This window comes from Colletotrichum higginsianum, chromosome 1 (genome assembly GCF_001672515.1).
Source record: "Colletotrichum higginsianum IMI 349063 chromosome 1, whole genome shotgun sequence".
In the NCBI taxonomy this organism is placed as follows: Eukaryota; Fungi; Ascomycota; class Sordariomycetes; order Glomerellales; family Glomerellaceae; genus Colletotrichum; species Colletotrichum higginsianum.
The window spans coordinates 794,870-816,090 of record NC_030954.1 but is presented as its reverse complement, the minus strand read 5'-3'; the positions used below and the strand labels follow the sequence as shown (position 1 = coordinate 816,090).

The 21,221-nt window shown below is 51.7% G+C and overlaps 9 protein-coding genes across 9 annotated transcripts; 6 read left to right on the top strand and 3 right to left on the bottom strand.

The window, feature by feature from the left end:
- Positions 1–528: 528 nt before the first annotated feature.
- Positions 529–1,172, bottom strand: CH63R_00259 (Beta-ketoacyl synthase domain-containing protein; the record flags this gene model as incomplete). The annotated part of the gene is made up of 2 exons (XM_018295234.1): positions 529–708; positions 1,017–1,172. 2 exons carry the CDS (start codon positions 1,170–1,172, stop codon positions 529–531), a joined length of 336 nt encoding a protein of 111 aa, XP_018163596.1.
- A 1,220-nt stretch (positions 1,173–2,392) lies between these two features.
- Positions 2,393–3,505, top strand: CH63R_00258 (Short-chain dehydrogenase; the record flags this gene model as incomplete). The annotated part of the gene is made up of 3 exons (XM_018295233.1): positions 2,393–3,003; positions 3,052–3,327; positions 3,379–3,505. 3 exons carry the CDS (start codon positions 2,393–2,395, stop codon positions 3,503–3,505), a joined length of 1,014 nt encoding a protein of 337 aa, XP_018163595.1.
- A 70-nt stretch (positions 3,506–3,575) lies between these two features.
- On the bottom strand, positions 3,576–5,117 carry CH63R_00257 (Citrate synthase; the record flags this gene model as incomplete). The annotated part of the gene is made up of 4 exons (XM_018295232.1): positions 3,576–4,269; positions 4,333–4,639; positions 4,692–4,793; positions 4,856–5,117. 4 exons carry the CDS (start codon positions 5,115–5,117, stop codon positions 3,576–3,578), a joined length of 1,365 nt encoding a protein of 454 aa, XP_018163594.1.
- A 1,090-nt stretch (positions 5,118–6,207) lies between these two features.
- Positions 6,208–8,068, top strand: CH63R_00256 (AMP-binding enzyme; the record flags this gene model as incomplete). The annotated part of the gene is made up of 4 exons (XM_018295231.1): positions 6,208–6,304; positions 6,381–7,627; positions 7,692–7,816; positions 7,873–8,068. The coding sequence occupies 4 exons, from the start codon at positions 6,208–6,210 to the stop codon at positions 8,066–8,068; spliced, it is 1,665 nt and encodes a 554-aa protein (XP_018163593.1).
- Positions 8,069–8,780: 712 nt separating this feature from the next.
- CH63R_00255 (uncharacterized protein) lies at positions 8,781–9,644 on the top strand (the record flags this gene model as incomplete). The annotated part of the gene is made up of 1 exon (XM_018295230.1): positions 8,781–9,644. The coding sequence occupies one exon, from the start codon at positions 8,781–8,783 to the stop codon at positions 9,642–9,644; it is 864 nt and encodes a 287-aa protein (XP_018163592.1).
- Positions 9,645–11,443: 1,799 nt separating this feature from the next.
- Positions 11,444–12,277, top strand: CH63R_00254 (Glycoside hydrolase family 16 protein; the record flags this gene model as incomplete). Its single annotated transcript, XM_018295229.1, has 2 exons — positions 11,444–11,822; positions 11,883–12,277. 2 exons carry the CDS (start codon positions 11,444–11,446, stop codon positions 12,275–12,277), a joined length of 774 nt encoding a protein of 257 aa, XP_018163591.1.
- Positions 12,278–15,655: 3,378 nt separating this feature from the next.
- On the top strand, positions 15,656–16,888 carry CH63R_00253 (Polysaccharide lyase family 3; the record flags this gene model as incomplete). The annotated part of the gene is made up of 6 exons (XM_018295228.1): positions 15,656–15,935; positions 16,005–16,124; positions 16,175–16,272; positions 16,357–16,422; positions 16,476–16,571; positions 16,631–16,888. 6 exons carry the CDS (start codon positions 15,656–15,658, stop codon positions 16,886–16,888), a joined length of 918 nt encoding a protein of 305 aa, XP_018163590.1.
- A 740-nt stretch (positions 16,889–17,628) lies between these two features.
- CH63R_00252 (uncharacterized protein) lies at positions 17,629–18,045 on the top strand (the record flags this gene model as incomplete). The annotated part of the gene is made up of 1 exon (XM_018295227.1): positions 17,629–18,045. The coding sequence occupies one exon, from the start codon at positions 17,629–17,631 to the stop codon at positions 18,043–18,045; it is 417 nt and encodes a 138-aa protein (XP_018163589.1).
- A 1,000-nt stretch (positions 18,046–19,045) lies between these two features.
- CH63R_00251 (Ankyrin repeat protein) lies at positions 19,046–20,933 on the bottom strand (the record flags this gene model as incomplete). Its single annotated transcript, XM_018295226.1, has 2 exons — positions 19,046–19,893; positions 19,943–20,933. 2 exons carry the CDS (start codon positions 20,931–20,933, stop codon positions 19,046–19,048), a joined length of 1,839 nt encoding a protein of 612 aa, XP_018163588.1.
- Between the last annotated feature and the right edge of the window lie 288 nt (positions 20,934–21,221).

Sequence of the window (21,221 nt, the reverse complement as noted above, 5' to 3'; positions counted from 1 at the left end):
CAAGGCTTTAACACGATACAATCGTCGGATTGGTCAGAAAACTTCAATTCCAGTGGATTCTTTCTTTTATCAACCGCAATTTGAAAGTTTCGGCGGAACTTCACAGCCCTGTCTTTGACGCTACGTAGTCCGAGACTTTGAAGGCTAAGATATCTTTGCAAGAACGAGTTACCTATCCATCCTATTGAAGACTTCTTGAAGTAAGCTCTATAGTGGAAAGTAGTGGCTCGAATATCTTTGAACTAGTTAGTATAGAATTTTTTAATAAACTTAACTTTACTAGCTACTATACTAATCAATGCTACGTTGTGACAAAAATTACCGACGCATCGCGGTAAGCCGTGGGATGGCGAAATCCTTCATTTATTTCCAACTTTGTTTTAGACACTTCTCGCCCTCAGCCACCATTCAATCAGGAATAATATCGCGAACCTCACCCAGCGTCCATGCCTTCAGCAGCTGCTCCTTGACGGAGCTCGTAGTCCCCGAGGAGCCAACCTTGTTTGCTGGCGCGGCTCTCGGGAACCTTTAGGTTTCCGAATCACGGGTCGTCGGGTCGTTGTAAAACTTAACGGTGTCTTTGTGCCAGGCGCTGAACTCAGGAATTCCGGTAATTACATTAAGGTCGGATATGTCGGTAATGTCGACCGGCCGCGAGCCTGGTGTTCGTCGTCCAGAGCCAACCGCCTCGGCAAACAGAGCGAGGAACTTGTCTTCAGATATGGTGTCCGTGTCAGACGCGAGCTTGAACTCCTCCTCTTAGTGTTAGGGTTACTGCTTAAGGCTGTAGCCAGCTAGGCCTAGCAGAGGTTTCTTGATAGCAAGGCTGAGGGGGCAAGAGTAGGATTTTAATAAGCTCTCCTAACCTCCTAAGGACAACCTATACATATCTGCATTGAGAAGACTAGTGTTATACAAGTCACCAATGTGAGGAGGTACTAGCCACTCACAAGCAAAAATGGTGGCAGCCGCATTTCAATCTTTCTTCTTACTGCTTTGATTTATTCTGGCGTCACGGGAGGATCAAGGTTGTTCATCCGAGCCGCGATTTCATCCTCATCAATTGGCACCGGTGTTCCCTGTAGACCCTCCTCACTAGCTCTGCCTCCTTCCTCGTCCTCTGACACACTCTTATGGTCGAGAGCCGTCGTGTTAGACTTGGTGTCTGACATCTCAACTCGATGTGTATTGAAAATGAGTCTGCGAAAAGAAAGTCTGTAGATTGGGGTAAAGGAAATGTCACTTCAGCAAAACCAAGAATTTCAAAAGCGCCCGTATGCTTGCTCTAACACAAGTGCCATGTTGTCAAAAAATGACCAACGATGACACTGCTCGCAGCTGAGTGGCTGCTGCATTATAGCGATTGAAGCCGTTTCTAGTTATAGCGATTCGATCATCAGTGCATTGGATGCCAACCTCTTGTTGGAGCAGGATGCACTGCACATATCTTCTGAAGGATACAGACATCCGCGCGGAGGCTATCTTTGCTATTTTTGAAGCAGCCTTCTGGTTGGTTCATTACGCATGCTTATTACGTACTCTTCTCTTCATGAGGCTGCCTTCAAAACTCTTGTTAGAAAGCGGATATAAGCCTGCTTGTGACGTAATATTCTTTTCCGGCAATTTAAGGAACGAATGCGGGAGCGGATGCGGCAACTTTGCCGCCTCTCCGCCGCTCGTAACCGGTCCGGTGGTGGATCCCGGTTCCACCAGCGGCCGAAGCGGCATGGTTTCCGCCGGTCGGATCGACGCGGCAGCAACGAAAAACCTCTGCTGAAGACATCCTCACTATGAACTTCAAGGATTGAGAAATTTCTCAAGCTTAGAACAAGTACATGTTTAAGCAAGTGTGGAGCCTACTATCAAGGCAGACAGTCGAACTTCTGTCTCTGTAGTCTGTGACTGTGTCTGTTGTTGCTGTCTTCATCGCCCTTAATCTTTCCATCGTTATACACATGTCTGATTTATCCCTCATACCTTCAATTTTTGTTCATTGATAACGGAATAGCCCTGGAGGCCCGCCAGGGTTGCAAAAGGCTATGCTTGAGCAAGATGGCGGATCCGAAAAGGCACTAAGCCAAATCAGGTAAGTGGTCTCTCATTGGTCAATGGGTTATATCCTCCGTGGCTGACGCAGAATGCCTGGCATGGGAGAGTGTGATGTGATGAGAACTGGCGATGTGTGTTGGCCCGGAGATTAGAACCAGTGTTGTCCGTGATGTAGATAATTTTTCATAACTCCGTGTTATTTTGGAGTTGTTTCTTGGCTTCGTCCAAGTATATAATGGCAGTCTGGTTCTCCCAACCTGGGAGAAGGGGGAGAGGTAGACAGTAAGTGCCTTGATCTTAGATCTTAATACACCACATTACGATCACTATTTCACAAAGAATAATGGATGCCCTTGAATTTATCAAAGCTCAACTTCGGACTCTTCCGATCGTCCCAACAAGGGAAAGCTGCACAAGGGGCACCTACATTGTCACCGGCTCCAACGGCGGCATCGGCCTCGAAGCCGTCAAGCACCTCGTCGCTCTCGGCGCGAGTCGTGTCATCATCGCAGTCAGGTCCGTCCAGAAGGGAGAGGCCGCGAAGCGCGAGATCGAGAAGACTACCGGTATCACAGGAGTCGCCGAGGTCTGGCAGCTGGACATGGCCTCCATCGCTTCTATCAGGGCCTTTGCTGAGAGAGCCAAGAGAGACCTGGAAAGAATCGACGCCCTCGTAGAGAACGCGACTGCTGCTCTCGACTCGTGGACAGTCTCTGAGGGAATGGAGACGTCCGTCATGGTCAACGTCGTCGGCACCGCTCTGCTCACCTTGCTTCTCATGCCCAAGATGAAGGAAAGCGCCAAGGCCACCAAAACCGCTCCTCACATTGTCGTCGTCACCTCTGGCCTCGCTTTCTCCCACCCGGATGTGCTGAGACTCGTGGACGATGATATCTTCGACGCGTTAAACGAGGAAGGAAGATCGGATATTCGAGTCAGGCACGCAGGACCACCGTCCACCGCTCAAATGTGACACGAGCTAACCAGCGAACAATCCTTTAGATATGCCGTTTCGAAGCTCATCCAGATTTTTGCGATACGCCAGCTGGCCTCTCTCGCTCCAGTGTCTCAGACGGGCGTCGTTGTCAACCTCCTTAGCCCTGGACTTTGCAACACGGGCTTAGCCAGACACGCGCGCTTGCTCTTCCGAATTCAGGTTCGCCTCTTGAACTTGGCGCTCGGGAGAACCCCAGAGATGGGTAGTCGTACGATCTTGCACGCGCTTGCGGCCGGCACCGCCAGCCATGGCGAGTACATCTCTGATTGCGAGATCAAGGAGTAGGCATCCATGCCCTTGGTAGTCTCGGAACCCTGCTAACACCGGTACAGCCATTGGGTGCCGGAATGGGCCAAAGACTCTAGCGGTCAGAGGTACCAGAAGCTGATTTGGGATCAACTTGTCGCGAGGCTGGAGAAGATTGAGCCGGGTCTAGTTCAAAGCGCTCTTTCTGTTTGATGGACAGAAAGACGGTGATTTTAGGTCAAGAAGGCCGACGGCATTTTCTTCAACCTTGAAATGTTTATTCTTACACCATTTTGTCTGCTTGATATCTTTGGACCTTGTCCCATAACCGCCTGCCTTGTCCATTGTGAATCGAGTCAATCCAAAGATATCTCTTCAATTCACAGTGGATGTCCTCCCAAGTCTTGAGCATCAATTGTTCAGAGACACGGGCAAGTTCGGGTAGAAGCCAAGGATCGTCTTCCTTCTCAAACACCGAGATAGCTCCCAGCATCAGTAACCACAATAGTGTGGGCAAAAACTGTGAATGTGCCGAGTCGAGATCAAGCACGCGAACAGAGACCTTGAGTCGTCGGGAAATCCTTTCGTAAAGCAAATGTCGCTGACGACCAAACTGAAGCAGAAGACTGGTGTAAAAGCTCATGACTCCCAGAAGGCAAGCTCCATGGAGGTCACCAGGACAAGTGTACCCCTGATCTCGGACGCGCAGCAGGCGATAGCCGAGAGATGAAAGCATGGACTGGAACTCATCGGCCGTAAGCTTGGACTGCAGGCCGCAGTTGCTCAGAAAGACACTGATACTGTCGATTTCCCGCACAAGATCTTTTATTGTTGGTTCGGCGGCACTGAAGATCTCCGCCAGCGGCCTGTCTGGGTGTAGTGGATTTCTACAGATTTCTTGCATGATGCGCTGTGGCATGACGTCGTGGTGGTAGAATGCAGGGCAGTCCGTGTGAAGGGCGTACTGGATGTCGGATCTTGACACAGTTGTCGGGTTTAGCTCGATTTTTTCTCTCATTGTTCAACGCGAGAGCTCTCACCTGCAAATTTTGTGAAACAGCTCCATGTTTTGTTCAAAAGCGTGTAAGCCGCCTCGCAACTGGACCATTCGATCGAGACCAGCCAGGTGGATTTTGTACTTTTCGAGGTCTCCTCTTATTGATTCTTGGCAACTCAACATGGATACCAATGCGATAGTCGCATCTGACAGAGACTCCAGGCCCGAAAGCTTTTGGTTCACGAGAGCAAAGGCCGTTGTCATGTGAGCGATGGCTTGAGGCGATTCGTGGTCCTTGTACTCGAAGAAGTCGAGGCACGTTGCGGTCATCGAGAGAGAGACATGAAAGTCTGCGTGGAATCTTCAGCATTTTGGCTACGCCGGCAGTCCTGGGGCACTCACAGGCTTTATCGTTGAGGAGATAATCGAACCACACTGTCTTCATGGGGTTCTGTGCCTGGCAGAACTCTGGAGGAAACAAGGCCTCGCTGAGTATGTAGAAGTCTACAACGGATCAGTCAGGTAAACGTAGGGGAATGACACTCTGCTGCTGGAGCCCTTCTTACACTGGTGGAACAAAAGGCGTGTGTGAGGCGACAACTTGGTGCCTGGAGAATATGAAGAGAGATCGTCTCCCACCATTCGACGCAGTGTAGAAATCATGTCCCGAGGCGGCGAGGCGGGCTCATTTCGAGTCGCAATTCTTGTTCTTTTTCGACCCCGAGCAACGTGCTTTTTGCCAGAGTTCTTTCCCTTCATGACATGGCTACGGATAACCTTGCGGCTTTTCGACCCAACAGAGCCATGATTGACGAAGTGGAATTCCATTCCAAGCACCGGGGGTGGATTCAATTTCTTGTGAAGAGCCTCACAAGCCGTCAAAAGAGTGAAATTCCTGGAAAACCATTCATATGGTTTCTATAGTGAAGATATCGAGGATGATGATGCGAGATGAGAATAAGCTGACATGGTCAACGGAAGAACGAGGGCGGGGTGACGCCACATCATCTCATTCAGCACCTGGAGGTACGTACGTTGTCTCGGCTGCATTCCTATCCCCCTTCTTATAGGTTCGGAGCCATGTGTTGTTGCGTTATCCGAGGGCGAATCACACGCACGTCCTAGGAAATGTAAGCTGAGAACGGGAAATTCAAAGCAAGACGTGTATTCTAGAACAGGCGGGTTTGGTGCCGTCTGCCTCGGGACGAATGTTGGTCAGCTTGCATATTTTTTACCTCCATTTGACTCGACAAGCTTGACACATCTTGTCCAAGCTGGACCAAGGAACGAGACAGGGATCATAGCTCAGCGTGGACGGAGAAACCCCCGCACATCCGCCAGCTCAGATGACCGAAAAGATCTCCCTTTGAGCCGTTTGAAGTCCACAGGCATTCGGGCCCTTTCTGCTCCCCCGCAGCCACCAAGCTCACCAGACAAGACGCTAACGAAGCGTTTACCCCAACGGGTGACCATTGCACGTTGGTTGACCTCGGTATTAGTGAGTGGCTATATGTTGGCTGGCACAGGGGTGGAGAGCGGCTTGCTTCGGTGCATGATGCGGACCCCGGAGCTTGATAACGCACAATGCGGGGAAAGCTCCAACGACTCACGAGCCCGGCTCCTCTCTCGGTCAGGACTTATCTCCTTCATCACCAGCTGTATTCTTGATTATTGTTCATTCCGCGCGCATTGACCCCTCTCCCAAACTCTGTTACTTGCCTCCAACTCATCCGGCCGCTGCTCCAACTCTGCTTCCATTCATCACGCTTTTCCTCCTCAGTCTGCGCCGGTAACCTAACCACTTCGATTTCTGCTTGACGGCGCGCCGACCAAGCCACAAAACAGGTTGGTGCTTTGGAGTATCTTACTGAGCGTTTATCAATTCATCGTCTCCTCCAACCACGAACGATACATCAAGATGACTACCATCGTTGAGAAGCGAGGTGGCCAGACCATCTATCGGTCTCCGGACACACTTGACCTTCCCAGCGTCGATCTGCTTACGTTCCTCTTCGGTGAGTGCAACCATCACGCAAAAGCCGTGTCTCACCGCAAAAAATCCGAATGATTGGCAATTATTAACCCGCAAAGACTCACCCAACGAGCGACTTCATGATGACACGGTCCTCCACGCCGACGCAGCGGATCCATCCCGGTCAATCACAAAGTCGCGTCTGGTCAAGACGTTCAAGAGGCTGGCCCACACTCTCCGGCACCAGTATGGCATCCAAAAGGGCGACGCTGTCCAGGTCATCTTTACCGGACATTACATGGCTCCCGCCGTCTTCTATGGCATCATGGCTGCCGGAGGCTCTGTCGCCGCATCGACACCATCCTCGTCACCTCCCGAGGTCGCTCGGCAAGTCAAGCTGACAGAGAGCAAGATGGTAATCTGCAGTCCCGACCTCAAAGCTCTCGCGGCGGCCGGCGGCACGGCTGCCGGCCTACCGGATGACCGCATCCTCTACATCGGAGATAACCACGAGTTCCAACTGTTCGAGGCCAAGTCCGATAAGCCGGTGTCCATGCCGGAAAAGGAACTCGACTGGGAACGCGTCACAGATAAGGCGACCCTGGAGAACACCGTTGGGTGTTTCATCTACAGCAGCGGGACGACGGGAATCCCCAAGGCGGTCAAAATCTCCCATGCCAACATGATCGCGCAAACAGTGTCCATCTCCATGCCGACCATAGAGTATTTCAAGTCCGAGCCTGCACCGAAGTACATCACCGTTGCCCACTTACCTGCGGCTCACATCTCGGGTCTCCAGGCTTACATCATCAACCAGACCTTCATGGGAGGGGTGGTCTACTGGATGAAGAAATTCAACTTTGTCGACTTCATTGAGAACGTCAAGAAGTACAAGGTCACGGTCTTCTTCAGCGTGCCGCCCATCTACCTCATGATCGCAAAGTCCCCGCTCGTCAAGGACCACTTCGACCACGTCAAGTTCGCGTTGACGGGGGCCGCCGCGCTCGGAAGGGAGACGCAGGCAGATGCGCAGAAGAAGATGGGAAAAGGCAAGGCGGTCCTCGCCCAGACGTGGGGTCTCAGCGAGACGACGGGCGGGTTCACCATCCTGCCCCCGCACATCAAGGACGACACCGGCAGCGTCTCGGCGATCGTGGCGAACTGCGAGGCCCGACTGGTCGACGACGAGGGCAGGGACGTCGAGGTTGGGCAGCCCGGCGAGATGTGGTGTCGTGGGCCGATCATCACCAAGGGGTATTACCATAACGACAAGGCCAACCAGGAGGCGTTCGTCGACGGCTGGTTCTGCACCGGCGACAGGTTGTTCTTCAAGGACGGCAAGTTTTACTTTGTTGACCGCAAAAAGGTTTGTTCATCGATCTGCGGGCGGTCCGCGGCGGGGTTACGTTGCGGGGGCTAACGTGGTCTAGGAGCTCATCAAGTACAAGGGCTTCCAAGTGGCACCGGCCGAGCTCGAGTCTCTGCTGGTCACGCACCCCAAGATTCAGGATGCTGCCGTCATTGGAGTAGAGGGCGAAGGGACCGAGCTCCCGAGGTATGCAGACTGCACAGTGCTGCGCCCACATGGACCGGGTACTGACGTTGATACAGAGCCTATGTTGTTGCTAACAAGAAGGAGATATCTGCCGAGGATATTCAAAAGTGGGTGGCCGAGCAAGTCGCGAGTTATAAGAAACTGAGGGGAGGCGTCATTTTCATCGACGCCATTCCCAAGAGCCCGTCCGGCAAGATTCTCCGCAAAGACCTCAGGGCACTGCTCAAACGCGAGGCTGGCGCCAAACTGTAAGCCAGTGCTGGGTTTGGTCATTTACTGGTGGAATTGCACCGTTCGTTACGATGCTCCCTGGCCAGATCTCCGTAGAAGGAGGCGTTCTCCCAGCCCGGACAGAACCAATGGACATTTTTGAGACTACGAATAGGTAAATTCACTGCGAAGGCACACTTCTTGTATCACTTTTTGCAACGAGCCGGAGGGTATCGGGAGCTCACAAGTCTGACCAATGTATTTTAAACTTCGATTCACACCCAAAAAGCTGCAGCATAGTGGTGTCCCTAAGCCTGACTCCGCTGGCATCGCGATGATCCACGCACGAGACGTCATTTGAGGGCGATAGTTACCTCAATCAGAGGCTGGTGAATTTGTTTGTACATCCTCAAAGTGTAAAGATCAGACACAAAAACCTTGTTGTTCACGATACCGATCGATGGTGAATGGACACCTAAAATCCCGTTGCGAACTCAAACTTATTTCGTGCACCCTCTGCGACTTATTCCACATCCATCTCCGAAAGCAACAGCCGTATAAAAAGGTCTTGCATCGCAAAAGACCCCATTTCTGTCACTTTTCTTCCCAAACCACTGTGAAGTCGAAATCCAGCTGAAAAGAACGCCCTCTACTGCATTCCGTCACTCCGTCGCAATCTTACTTCACTTTACACCAACGGTCTCTCTGCCCGTATTACACTCTGATTCGAGCAACTTTGGAAGTCATCGCAGTCATGGGCCTTCGAATTTCCCTGAAGAGCCTTGTGTCCAAGAACGACAACAATCAGCCTCAGCAGCCCACCACATGCTGCAACCACGATATGCAACTCCTGTTGCCCTACAGCAATTTCACTCCTTTGAACCCTGAAGCGAGCCACCAGACGAGGACCAGCTCCAATCTTTATGGGACCGAGATCTCCGATGTTCAGGCCGGCTATAGCCTAGAGAAGGCTCTAACGAGAAAGCCGGTTTCTCCACTGACTTCTGCTCTGGGGATCACTAACTCTTTGGACATGGGTGGAACGCAGTCCTCAAAAGACGGCACAGCCTGCTCTGAGAAGCAATACAGTCTTGCGGAGATGGCTGCTCGGGTAGCCTACGCCGCCCAAGAAAACAGCCACCGGGCAAATGATCGCGATGCCTCAACTCCTTCACCTGACCCTAACACCAAGATCGGGACTGCAATTGCCATCAAACGCGGTCCGCTTACATACCACTCAAAAGTCCCTCAATCAAGCAACATGGTTAATTCGCCGCCAAGCCTTGCCACAGACAAATCTCTCCCGAGCCCGCCAAGCTATTTGACTTGCGAAGGCAGCGGCTGTGGTGATGCTGCCGGGTCGAACACCTACATCCCGGCACTTCCCATGTCGGGCAACGACAGCTTCCACTCGCGTGTTACCACATGGGCCTCCAACATCAGCGCCAGCAGACAATCGTCTGGCAAACAACTTGGCATCATTTCGGAGGAGACATCTGGCGATGCTTTCACTTACCTCGTACCCACGCCTACGAAGCCAAAGCGAAAGTCGAAGAAGGTCACCGTGGCCAGGAGTCATCTATCGAGGGGAACTATGCGAGCGTCAACGTCAGGGTGAGCATGGGGCCTCAGCTGATGAGAGTTGAATGAGCAGATTCTCAAAAAAACATCGCCGAACAGTTTGATCCCGGCCAAACTTTCAATGCATTTTGGCAAGTATCCTTGCGAATCATGGGATCGACACTTCATGTACAGTTGGGGAGGGACAGGTTAAAAAGAATAGGCCCTGATACAACTTGGCCAGTACTTAGCACCACCTAATAAGCAGACATGCCACACGTGCGGCGTTCCACTGCTCAAACGTGATATTTGTCGGGCCTCACACACAATGTTAATATCTCTCATATTGTGTAGAGTTAGTTCTATCTGCAGCATGCAACTTTTCACGAGTCCCACAATGTGTTATGCAAGTGGTCTTAAAAGACCAGCTGGCCCAACTTGTAGCACCCACCAGCATCTGTAGGATCTAGAATCACACATCTCCGCCGCTCCGCAGCTGAACAGGGAACCGACTGGCTACACAGCGGCACCAAAGGTCTTCCTTCTGCTGCCAAGGACTCTAAGACAATGACAAACCATTCGTTCTGTCGCGATTACGAAGAGGATCTCGCCCAGTGTTTAGCATACCCCATCAGCGTGCAACCGCTTGATCTAGAATCATAAATTTGGGTCGAATTTATGGCACCGAGCGGACTGTAATACGCGACAACCTGCCTGATGCTACCCTCGGCAAGCCCCATTGGCCACGGGAGATGGGTCCGGGTCCTCGACGCGGTTCAATCAGACGAACACATCCGCCACAGACGCATGGCAAGTTCATCCTTCATCCTTCCCCGAGGTGCGATTCCACATGGGCTCCAGAGGCGATACTACCTGACCCCTGATGTTTCTGGCCGGTCAGCTTCTAATGGTCAGATGCATACCAAGGTACCTGCACTGACGTGAGATACCTCAAGCCACACGGCGGCCCAGTCGGTAGACGGGTGTAACCCCGGGTATGGGGTCGGGACCGCCCGTGAAGGGACCTGCCGCGTAGGGCCAATCTCGATGACAAGGGTTCGACCGAAATGCACTCATGTCGCCACTGCCAGTCCACCTCGGAATCCTTCAATGGCACGCAGGCCCATCCTCCCACAGCTTGTCAACGCCTTTGTGACTTTGTCCGCCGGCATCGACGTGAGACCAGCTGGAACGTCTCTCTTCTAGCCGCCGAGGATGATGTCGGGTCTCTCGGCAGTTGTTAGAGGCAAGCTTCCACGAGCGTCGATTTCTGGAAACTCGGCGTGTTTTGGCATTCATGGTGCCGATCCAGTCGAGGGAGACTACGATCTTGTTCGCATAGCATCGCCACAAGCGTAAACTTAGACATATCCCTGGAATATATTGGGCTTGGCCGCCACCGACCACTCGAGGCTGTCCGGGGGGGTGTGCTGATGGTTCCGCAGCCTGTGGCTCGGGCATGCCCCCTGGTGGTTGGGGCTCGGCTAGATCGCGAGTGGGTTTTCCTCCCTTGAAAGGCTGCGTGACCCCTCCTTCAGCCTGCAACTTCTCAATGGTGTGATTTGTCTTGTCGCATTCCCTCGCATTCCTTCGGCCAGCTCTAGACCCATGATGCAGGGAGCTGCAGTGCTAGACTCCACAAAGTGCAGACAACGGAGGCTTCCTCACCATGGAAAGCCTGATCATGACGTGGGAAGGGAATGACTCCTGAACAGGGGCTCACGATGCAGAAAAGATGACAAGCCTTGAGACTTATAAGTACCGTTCGTCTCCGCGAGGTTCGAGAGTCCTTGAATCAGATGCTCCTACTTCTCAGACAGTAACACCAAGTCGAAAACACCAGATATACCCTTCATCATGCGCTCTTCGTTCTTCGCGTCTGCGCTCGTCGCCGCCATCCCGGCGACCGCCTTGACCCGCTCGCCACAGCCGGCCTTGACCAACGGCCAATATGTTGTTGGTGGTTATGCGTATACCAACCGGGCCATCTTTGACTTCGCCGGCAGAACCTCCCTCCCCGAGGGTCTGTATGCGAGCACTTGGCCTATCGGTGACACTCACAAGTACGACGCCTCCAACGTTGTTGTTGGAGGCGGCTACCTGAACTTGAAGGTCCCCGGCGGTCAGACTGCAAAGCCTTACAGCTCCGCCGAAGTCTCGACGACGTTTTCAAACATCAAGTACGCTTCCGTTCGCACTGTCGCCATCCTCAGCGAACCGGCGGGCGTCTGCAATGGTAAGTCCACTGTCGTCACCAGAACCATCAGCCAGAGAAACGCTAACAACAACCAACCAGGCGCGTTCTTCTACAAGAACGAGACCCAAGAGACTGATATTGAGTGGCTGTCCGACCCCGCCTCCCTCAGCAACCAGGGAACTCGGAAGCTCTGGTTCACCAACCAGGACGCCGACCTCAACGGCATCAAGACCTACAACGCCGTGACGCCCCCTTCCAACCCCACCACAACCGAGCACGAATATCGTCTTGACTGGACCCCCGGCCGCGTCCGTTGGTTCGTCGACGGCGTCGAAATCTGGACCACCACCGGCGATGTTCCCAGCACCACCGGCCCCTGGGTCTTCAACAACTGGTCCAACGGCGACAAGGGCTGGAGTGCCGGACCCCCCGCCACCCAGGCCGACTTCAAAATCAAGGACATTTACATGTACTACAACACCGCTGCTGCGTGATTTAGACACGAAAACTCATGAGATAAGTCTCTTAAAGAGATCGGATGGTATCCGTTGAAGATTGACGGCAATACGTGTTGCGAATCTATGAAGCAGCCGAGTTTTGCAATCATTCCTGTCTTTTCAGCGAGCATTGGAAGCTTCCTGAGCCATGCGATAGGTCTTTTAGAGTTGAATATCCCACTGTCGTTTCTGTATAAATATCAAGGCGTTTTACCAAATCTTGTGTGCGGCATGTAATAAAGTAGCTTGAGCTCTTAGCTATACCGTATTAAGTACACCTAAGTGATTTACTAATGTGGGTTATCCCAGTTCTGCCTCTATTGGTTCTGTGATCCTCTTGTCAAATCTGCTGGAGACATAATCATACGGCGACAGGATTACCCTGATACCAAGCTTGGCAGAAACCTATGTGCGTCCTTGTATTTACAGCTTCAAAGAGTTTCTAAAATTATTACACCTTAAAAGTGCTCAAAAGGATTGAAATGGGGGATGGGACGTTCATATGATTGAGTTTCCAGGAAAGAACTCCTGTTTTTAAAATTCTGGATGATTAAGTGTAAGTTTTGTATGAATCTGCATTGGTTGAAGAATTCTCAAAGAAATACGTAACCGTGTTCCGTGTCGCGCACGTACAGGATGACAGCGAGTCTGGGCCGTTAGCAATCAGAACTTCCAAGCAAAGGGCTTCACAGGCGCATGCAGGTTCTGCTCTTGCCATTTAAATTACTTCAATCATTGAATTAATGTTTTCGGCTAACCGCATCAAGGACCGATGTCGAGTGGCGGGAGACTTATCTTCGTGACGCGAAGGCGCTCCCTCATGCATGTTGCTGTAGTCACTGATGTCAAATCCCAATAGAAGCAACTGGTGGCTCTTCAATGACTCAGGTGTGTTCTCTTGGCGCTGTGTGACCTGTGTGAGGGTGTGTATAGCTGCTTTTGGCTCTCCCTGTCCGAGGAGTCGAGTATATCTGCACCCCGGGTCTGTTAAGTAACTCCCATGTATCCCTACTTCTATCAAATCTCATGGATTGCTGTCGAATCTACTTGAGTTGTACCTTCACGAGAGATAGGTTGTGTATGCCTTGGTTGAAAAACAGTTGCAAAGCAAACCCATACCCCTCACGCAGCTCAACAGAGCTACATTTACCATCAGGCCAATTTTGGCCAATTGTCGCTCTCCTCATCTCTGTGTTAGTATCAAGTCATGCTTTTGTTACCGGTATCAATACACACACACCCAATCTTTTGCATGACGAAAGAGGGAAAGATATCTTCAGACGCGGCAAGAGGATCGTCGACCTGCATCATGCCTGCGGCAGGTCGGCACCCCCATCCTCGCCTCGAGAGTTCGGTTCAGGGGCTTCCACAAGTGGAAACAGTAACATCCGTGGAACTAAAATCGAACGCAAGAGAAACACGGCCGTCGGATGCCATCCGATGTACGTCAAGAGCCGACCTTCCGGAGCGCCTAGTGCCAGTGCTACTTTGTGATGCAGAAGCCAGGAAAAAGCTCAAAAATGGGTCTCATAGGTTGCTTTCTCAAGAGACGAAGGGGGTCAAACTGTGGTTGCAACCTTGTTTCTAGAGAAACACCCACACGTGGCGTGCTTGACTCAGATAAATATCGATCTCGCAGATGTACCTGACGATCTCGCGATTCCTGGAACAAAAGCACGCATCTCTAGAGTATCAATCTGACCTGGCCTGACTTTGATTTCGCGATCTGAAGTATGCTCGGTGTTGCGACTCTATGGACGGGTTTCAACTCAAGTTATCACAGCCGTTGGTGCTTTGGCTTCATGATAGACGTGTTAGCTTCAGGAAATGGTAATTCAATGACAATACCAGATAATGCCACATCGAGGTCGTGCTTTCGCCCCAACGCAAACATGATACGAAGCTTTCTATGAGCTCCATGCCCCGACTTTATCAAGCCTTACTTGACACAGGTAACAGCGTCATCACATCGAACAGAGTAATGCGGTATTTGTTTGGTGGCTGACAATAAGCCAGGCCGCCATTATGGCAGCCCTCCCACACGATTGCCAGGTTGATCATTATACATGAACGGCTGAAGAAGTAACAAATCACTCGACGGCACAGAAACCATCAGTCATTGGAGGAAATTATTTCGACGCCAGCCCATTGCCCTTAGTCTAGGTAAAAAGCACGTTGGTGCGGTGAGCTATCGAGACAGGCCAACATCAGAGACAATATGCAAGAGGAAAACGCTGCTGAGCAGGTTGAATAGCATGGGTCGATCGCAGGGCCGCAGGCTGCCAAGTCATGTTCCTCCGACTCTAGTGGTGGCTTCTCAGAGCAGCGACCCAGACATGCGGCTGTGCCACTCGAGGCGGCATAGACTGTTGGTCCTTGGCAAGCATATGGATCCCATATCGACGCCACAATCCGGGTTCCCCGCCCTTCGGTTTTCTATTGTGACTTTTTCCTCCAGCTTTCGTAGCGTGAAATAATTTTACTGATGGTTTGTCAATAACCGGGCAAGGCATGTTTTGCGCCGACCAAGTGCCAGCCCTGGATGCGTGGGCACAACGTGGCAGTGAGAAGGTTGTTTGGAGTTACAGTATTGCCCCAAAGATCTTCAAGAGTGTCCAGCCCCTGAGTACCACCGAACTATGTCGTTTACGTCAAGGTTTCGCAGCCAAGTAGGATGATCATCACAAGAAGTCTTGTTAATCCTCCTCCGATCGAGGGGTGACTTTTACCCCAGCATCACCAGCGACGTCAGTCCAGCCTGTACCCCGCAAGATCACCAGCCACTTGAACGAAAACCCAGCAGAGTAGACAACTACCAAGCCTCTGTCGTCCGGGGAAATTCCCACCTCTCGCGTCCCCGCAAAGGCGGTGGAAGGGTGTGCAGGTCTGGGGGTTCGCACCGGTAGGCTGGGATGAGTGTTTGGTGGTGGTCAACCGACCGGCCGGGGGGTGTGAGGTGAGCTTCTCGGGCTGCGCCAAGCCATTGCCAAGAAACTTGCGAGCTCATCCGCGAGCAGTGATTCACGGAAGTTTTCAGTGTGAATCTTCCGTTGCATGCCCTTCAGCTTTTCTGCCATGTGCAGCAAGGCAACCTGCAGCGACACCAATGACTGTGGTGATCGGAGCTCTGGTAGCTACGTAATCAAGCAGTGACATAGCTTTCCCGAGCTCTGCAGAGCGTAAGAACGTGGTATAGAGGCCGTGATGAAGTGAGGGTATATAAGAAGGCAGAGTGTCCGCGTCGTCTTTCACGGCTAGAGCATAGCCATCAGCGTATCAAGCCTGCCAATTGAGTCTGAACATCTTCGTTGAGCCGTTCTACAACAGCTTCTCTGACCAGCACTTGAGCCAAGCTACTTGTGAAAATCGTCCATCATGAGGGTCACCGCTCTCCTCACTCTTCTTCCTGCCCTGGCACACTCTGCCGCCATCGAGCGTCGCCAGCAAGGCGATGGAGCCGCCGGTGGTGCCGATGCGACTCAGGGCGACCTCGGCGAACGACCCCCTCCGCGATTCCCGTTTCCCATCACGAAGTTCCCCGTCGCCAAAGAGACCGTTGTCCTTACCTCAGCCATGTACATCCTTCCCGGCCAGGTCTTCGATGGCGGCATGAAGCGCTACGAGCGCGTTGAGGGCAGCTGCAGCGAGCAGGCCGGTGAGTGCAATTGAAGAAGGTTCCCTGGGTACTGAAGAGCCACGGCTAACTGTTGAATTCTTCAATCAGAGGGAACCGACGCCGATGCTGTATTCAACCTCCTTCCCGGTTCTACCATCCGCAATGTCATCATTGGCAAGCATCAGTCCGAGGGCATCCACGCATTGGGTGATGCCTGGGTAGAGAACGGTAAGAACGTTGTTCTTAATATCCGGAACTTTAAACTGATCATGATACAGTGTGGTGGGAGGATGTTTGTGAAGATGCCCTTACATCGAAGGGCTTGAACACTCAACTGAGGGTCATTGGCGGAGGAGCTCGCAATGCGACCGACAAGGTAAACACCGATTCTCTGAAAAGCCTCTTCTGAAAAAGAAGCTTTTCGTGGGGTCAGAGTGAATTAGTGCTGACCTTCTTCCAGATCTTCCAGGACAACTCTTTGGGTGGAAAATACAACATCACCGGCTTCTACGCCGATGGCTTCGGAGTTTGTCAACCAACCCTTGAAGCAACGGGATGTCCTGCTAACGAGCTCAATAGACATTTTACCAAAGCTGTGGCAATTGCCTGAACCAGTCCAAGCGCAATGCGACGATTCAGAACGTTGTGGCGATTGGAGGCAACAGAATGGGCATCGTGAGTAGTTTTTGAACCAAAATCCAGTCTTTAGCCGATTGACTAACCATTCCATCCAGATCAATCCCAACTACGGAGACGAGATCAGAATCAAGAACACTCAGCTGAAGGACCTCAAGGTTATGGTCGACAAGGAGATCGCCAACAACGTGCAAACCGTTCCCTACACGATCGGCACCGGACCCGACGAGAAGTACGCGCTCTACAACCTGACCAGAGATGCGATCACCGAGTGGGACGGAACTGTCACGAATGCCTACGAGCCTGAAGAGCCGTACGAGTGGCTCGAGACCTACTGGCCCGATGGTTTCAACTGAGTGTGGTGTGACACCACCACATTGTGCGTAAGCAGTGGGATAAGTTTTGATGGTTGAGGAAGGCTACATCAGTTGATAAGTCTGTAATGTCTCAGAAATAATTCATGAAGAACGATACTCCTAATCAACTGTGGACATGAATGATGTATATTCCAATTCACTTTTTGCCTGCTTTCGGGCTTCTGATACGAAACGCCCCATCCAGCCGGACCAAGTCGGACTTGTTCAGGAATCCGGCCCCGCACGATGCTGTGGCATCGCGGTCATCAGAACCGACTGTGCAAAGTTGCCCGTATACCGCATCTTACTTGAGTGGGACCCTAGGTGATTCGGGAGTGAGAAAACTTCTGAAAAACAACGGCTACCTTGCGATATCATCTTTAATTGTACCAGCGTCAGTAACCGTGTCATTCCCCTTCCCCTTCTGTGTCGAGAAGCATGTTTGTGAACCCGTTGTGGCCTTGAGAATAATTGTGTCGACGGCTTTTTATAAGAGAGTTGCCCCTTTTTCAAGTTTAAACTTAGCCAACTCTTCTTGGCCAGCAATCGACGCGGCAATGAGGGCGGGACCGTTATGGCCACTTTCAGCATCAACGTCTGATCCATTCTCGATGGAGACCCGGACATTTTCTTGGTGTCTTTTGAACGATGCAATGTAGAGGGCGTCGCTGTAGTCAACAGTCAACATTCTGTACCTTGTCGTCCGCCCCCGCTTCAAGGAGCAACTGGACAATATCTCGATGTCCTATTATCATTGCAGCTTGCAGGGCGTTACCATAGTAGCCGCCTTGGGTGTTGGCATCGGCCCCTTGGCCAAGGAGCTCCTTGACGATCTCATGATGCCCCTCAAAAGAAGCTGCCTGCAGTGCATTGCCATAGTGGCCTCCTTGTGCATTGACAACCGCCCCCGCTTCAAGGAGCAACTGAACGATATCTTGCTGTCCTCCTACTGCAGCAGCTTGCAGGGCGTTACCATAGTAACCGCCTTGGGTGTTGGCATCGGCCCCTTTGCGGAGGAGCATCTTGACGATTTCACAATACCTCTCAAAGAAAGCTGCGTCCAACACGTTACCATAGTAGCGCTTCTGTGCGTCAAAATTCGCCCCGACTTCAAGGAGGTACTGCTTAACCGATCGGTGTACCCTTTCGAGGGCTGATTGAAGTACTTCAAAATGCTGGCCGCCTACTATTGCAGCAGCTTGCAGGGAATTGCCATGAAAGCCTCCCTGTGCGTTTACATCCGCCCCCACGTCAAGGAGCATCTGGACGATCTCTTCGTGGCCCATTGCTGAGGCTCCTTGAAGGGCATTACCGTACTTGCCACCTTGAGCTTCGATGTCTATTTTCTCAGACAGCAGCCTGCTGACTGATACTTCGAGCCCCTTGAGGCACGCAAAGTAGAAACCGGTTGCGTCAAGCATTCCTGGATCGTCGTCAAAAATCCTCTCAGGATTGTATAGTCTGGCCCATACCCGAAAGTCTTTTTGGCTTTGCAAAAACCCTACAATCGCTGCAACAGTTTCGTCTGAGCTCTCGGCTACTTCTGCGTGGTCCAGCCAAATCTCTGCTGCGTGACTTGCCAGCGGAAACCGGTCTCTCATACTGCTTACTTGGTCTTCTTCCACGCTCGTAAGATAGATCAAGCACGTCTGGGTGATGCTGATTCTTGGCTCGACCCCGCAAAACCCTTCGTTGGCAGAACTCATCAGATATTCCTTGACTGTGAAATGAGCCAGCTGCAGAAAGCCATCTACCCCAGGAGTATCTGGGCGCTCTACAAGAACGACCAGACTTGGACAGAACCTTGCGATATCCGTGGGATTGGGCAGTCTATCTCGCGGGTCGAAGTAGCGTCCGTCTTCAAGACAGACAGCGATGACATCTACAGCTTCATGCAAAGCCAGGGGTCGCTCCGAGTACACAAGAAACTGGAGAAGCCGGATTGTCCTCTTTTTACGGTTCTCTGGAACATTCTGGAGAATACGGTCGTAAGTTGCGTTAAGGTCCTGCGGCAAGGCTTTCAGGGTAGCCTCAATCTCTTGGCGGTCGAGACACGTTTCCAAGGTGTCTAGTTGACATGCTGCCCACCTGAACCTGACATGAATGTCAGTACGATTACATCAAAGCCCTTGTCTTTGCATGTATGAGACTTTCAACTTACATTCCATCTGCCTTTCTTCCGACTTCATCCCGGATCTGTTGTAGTATTGACGGTGTCGAGGCCCACCTGCTAAACTCTTTGCTTGTTGCGAGCCTGGTCTCCATGTAGGACTGGATATCTACATTCACCGACTCTTTTTCAAGCCGAACGCAAGTACTCAAGTCGTTCCAATTGCGTGTTTCCCGTATAAACTCCTCCTCAGGTCGGCTAGTGGCGATGAGTTGGACGCAGGTGAGGTCAGGGCTGAATATGAAGTCCTGAATCCATTTCAACAACTCGGTCCTCTTAACACACTCGTCCAGAGCATCAAGCAAGATGCACAGCCTCCCAGTGGACTGCATCATCTCTTGAAGGCACTGAGATAAGGCCTGTGTTGTCGGCTGTTTTTGTCCGTCGTCATGGGATGCCAGGAGACTGTCAAGCTGCTTTCTTGATTCTTCCCGCTTGGTATACAGCTGGAATGCGAGAGACCGGCACACGTCGTCTGGCTTCTGTTTGTTGACATTGCTGAAGTCGAAAAAGAAACTCAGTGTAACAAATTCGCCAGTCTCAGTCAAATTGTCGAGGATAGTGGTGCTGAGAACAGTCTTGCCACTGCCGGACATCCCATAAAGCCAAAGTTGTCGTCGTAGTCCATGTTTCCATTCCGTGAAGGCTTGGCTTTCGAGAAACCACGTTCCAGTCCCCTTGTGACGGCATTCTCTCGCTTGGCTGTAATTGGTGAAAGTATCAGGGGGTGAAAGCCATTTGTTGACTTTCTGATGCTGGTTTCTGGAACCCATGGCGGCGAATTGAGTCTTGATATCTCCTGTTGTTGACTTGATGCAAGCCAAAGACCCTTCCACTTCTTACGGTTAGCAAGGGGTGCCGCTGTGCAGACCTGGACGGCTCACTGGCTTCCAGGATCTCTTTAATTCTCTTCTCGGCCCTGATCTTGTCAGGCGAGACTTTTTGAAGCAGGTCCTTTGCATATGCTGCTGCGGACATGGCCGCAAAGCCCTGCCATGCCTTATTCTTGTGTGTGTCAGAGTAATCACATATACCTCGCACAACAAGGCAAGGGAAACGGTTCATCAACCCTGCAGCTTCCATCTCGAAGCAAAGAACGCCCTTTTCTTTTGAAAGCCTATCACGAATCTCGGCATTCTTCATTACCTGATTTGCAGAAGCAATCAGTCCGTAGTGGACAGCTGGGTCGTCTTCCTCTTCGCCCCGCTCATGTCGAGGGACCACGTTGTGGATGTCGGGTATACACTCTTGGCCGCAAGCTGCTGTTGAGTTGCGAGGATGTACAAAGTCCGATCTGTATAACTGATCCGTGCTTGCAGGCGGGCGAGAGTGTGTTTTGCGCAGTCTCTTCCATTGATCCAACACCCTGTTCACCTTGATGGTGAGTTCAGAACCCTTCATCAGGTAGTCAGTCTCAAGTCCGGCAACTGCGTTCAACAATGCCGATGGGGGGTGGCTCAGGCTCCCGGTTTCGACAAACCCCTGGTTCTGTATTGCTTTTCCGTAGTCAAACTGTATCACACCGCTGTTGCCAGCTTGGCGAGTGCTAACAACGACGTCACCTAAGCGGATGTCGTGATGTTGGCTAGGAGCTCCTCCACCGACGCCAACCATCAATCCGATGGAGATGTTTGGAAAGCTGTGGACCATATTCCTTGCTACTGTGGCAGCTGCAGCTATACCGTACTCCTTCTTGGGCATAACAGCTATAACAACCTTGTGTTTTCCCATACTACCCAGCGCGTAGGTGTTATTATCATTTTGCGCGACTGCTTCAGGCCCTGGATGTTGTTCATCAAGAAAAGCGCGGGCAGCAGCGAACTCTGCAGGAATAGCGCAGATCCAACCAACAGTGTAGTCTCGAGGATCCGACATGCTTGGGAGGCGAATGAGATGGGGGTTTTAGCTTGTGCTTCAAAATAGATGCATGGTACGGAGTAATATTGATTCGATTATCACTAAGAGGGAGGAGCGAGCAGAAACGGCAGCCCGTGCAGACTATATGCAAGGCCTGGAAGCAGGCTGCAGCGTTCGAAGGATGCTACATAGGACAGGGGTAACTGGTTATTTTGTGTGCAGGAATCTCACCTGCATATGCAGTTCCTTCTTGGTGACCAGCATCTCGCTACATACATGTACGCTGTCATGCGTGATTCGACGATG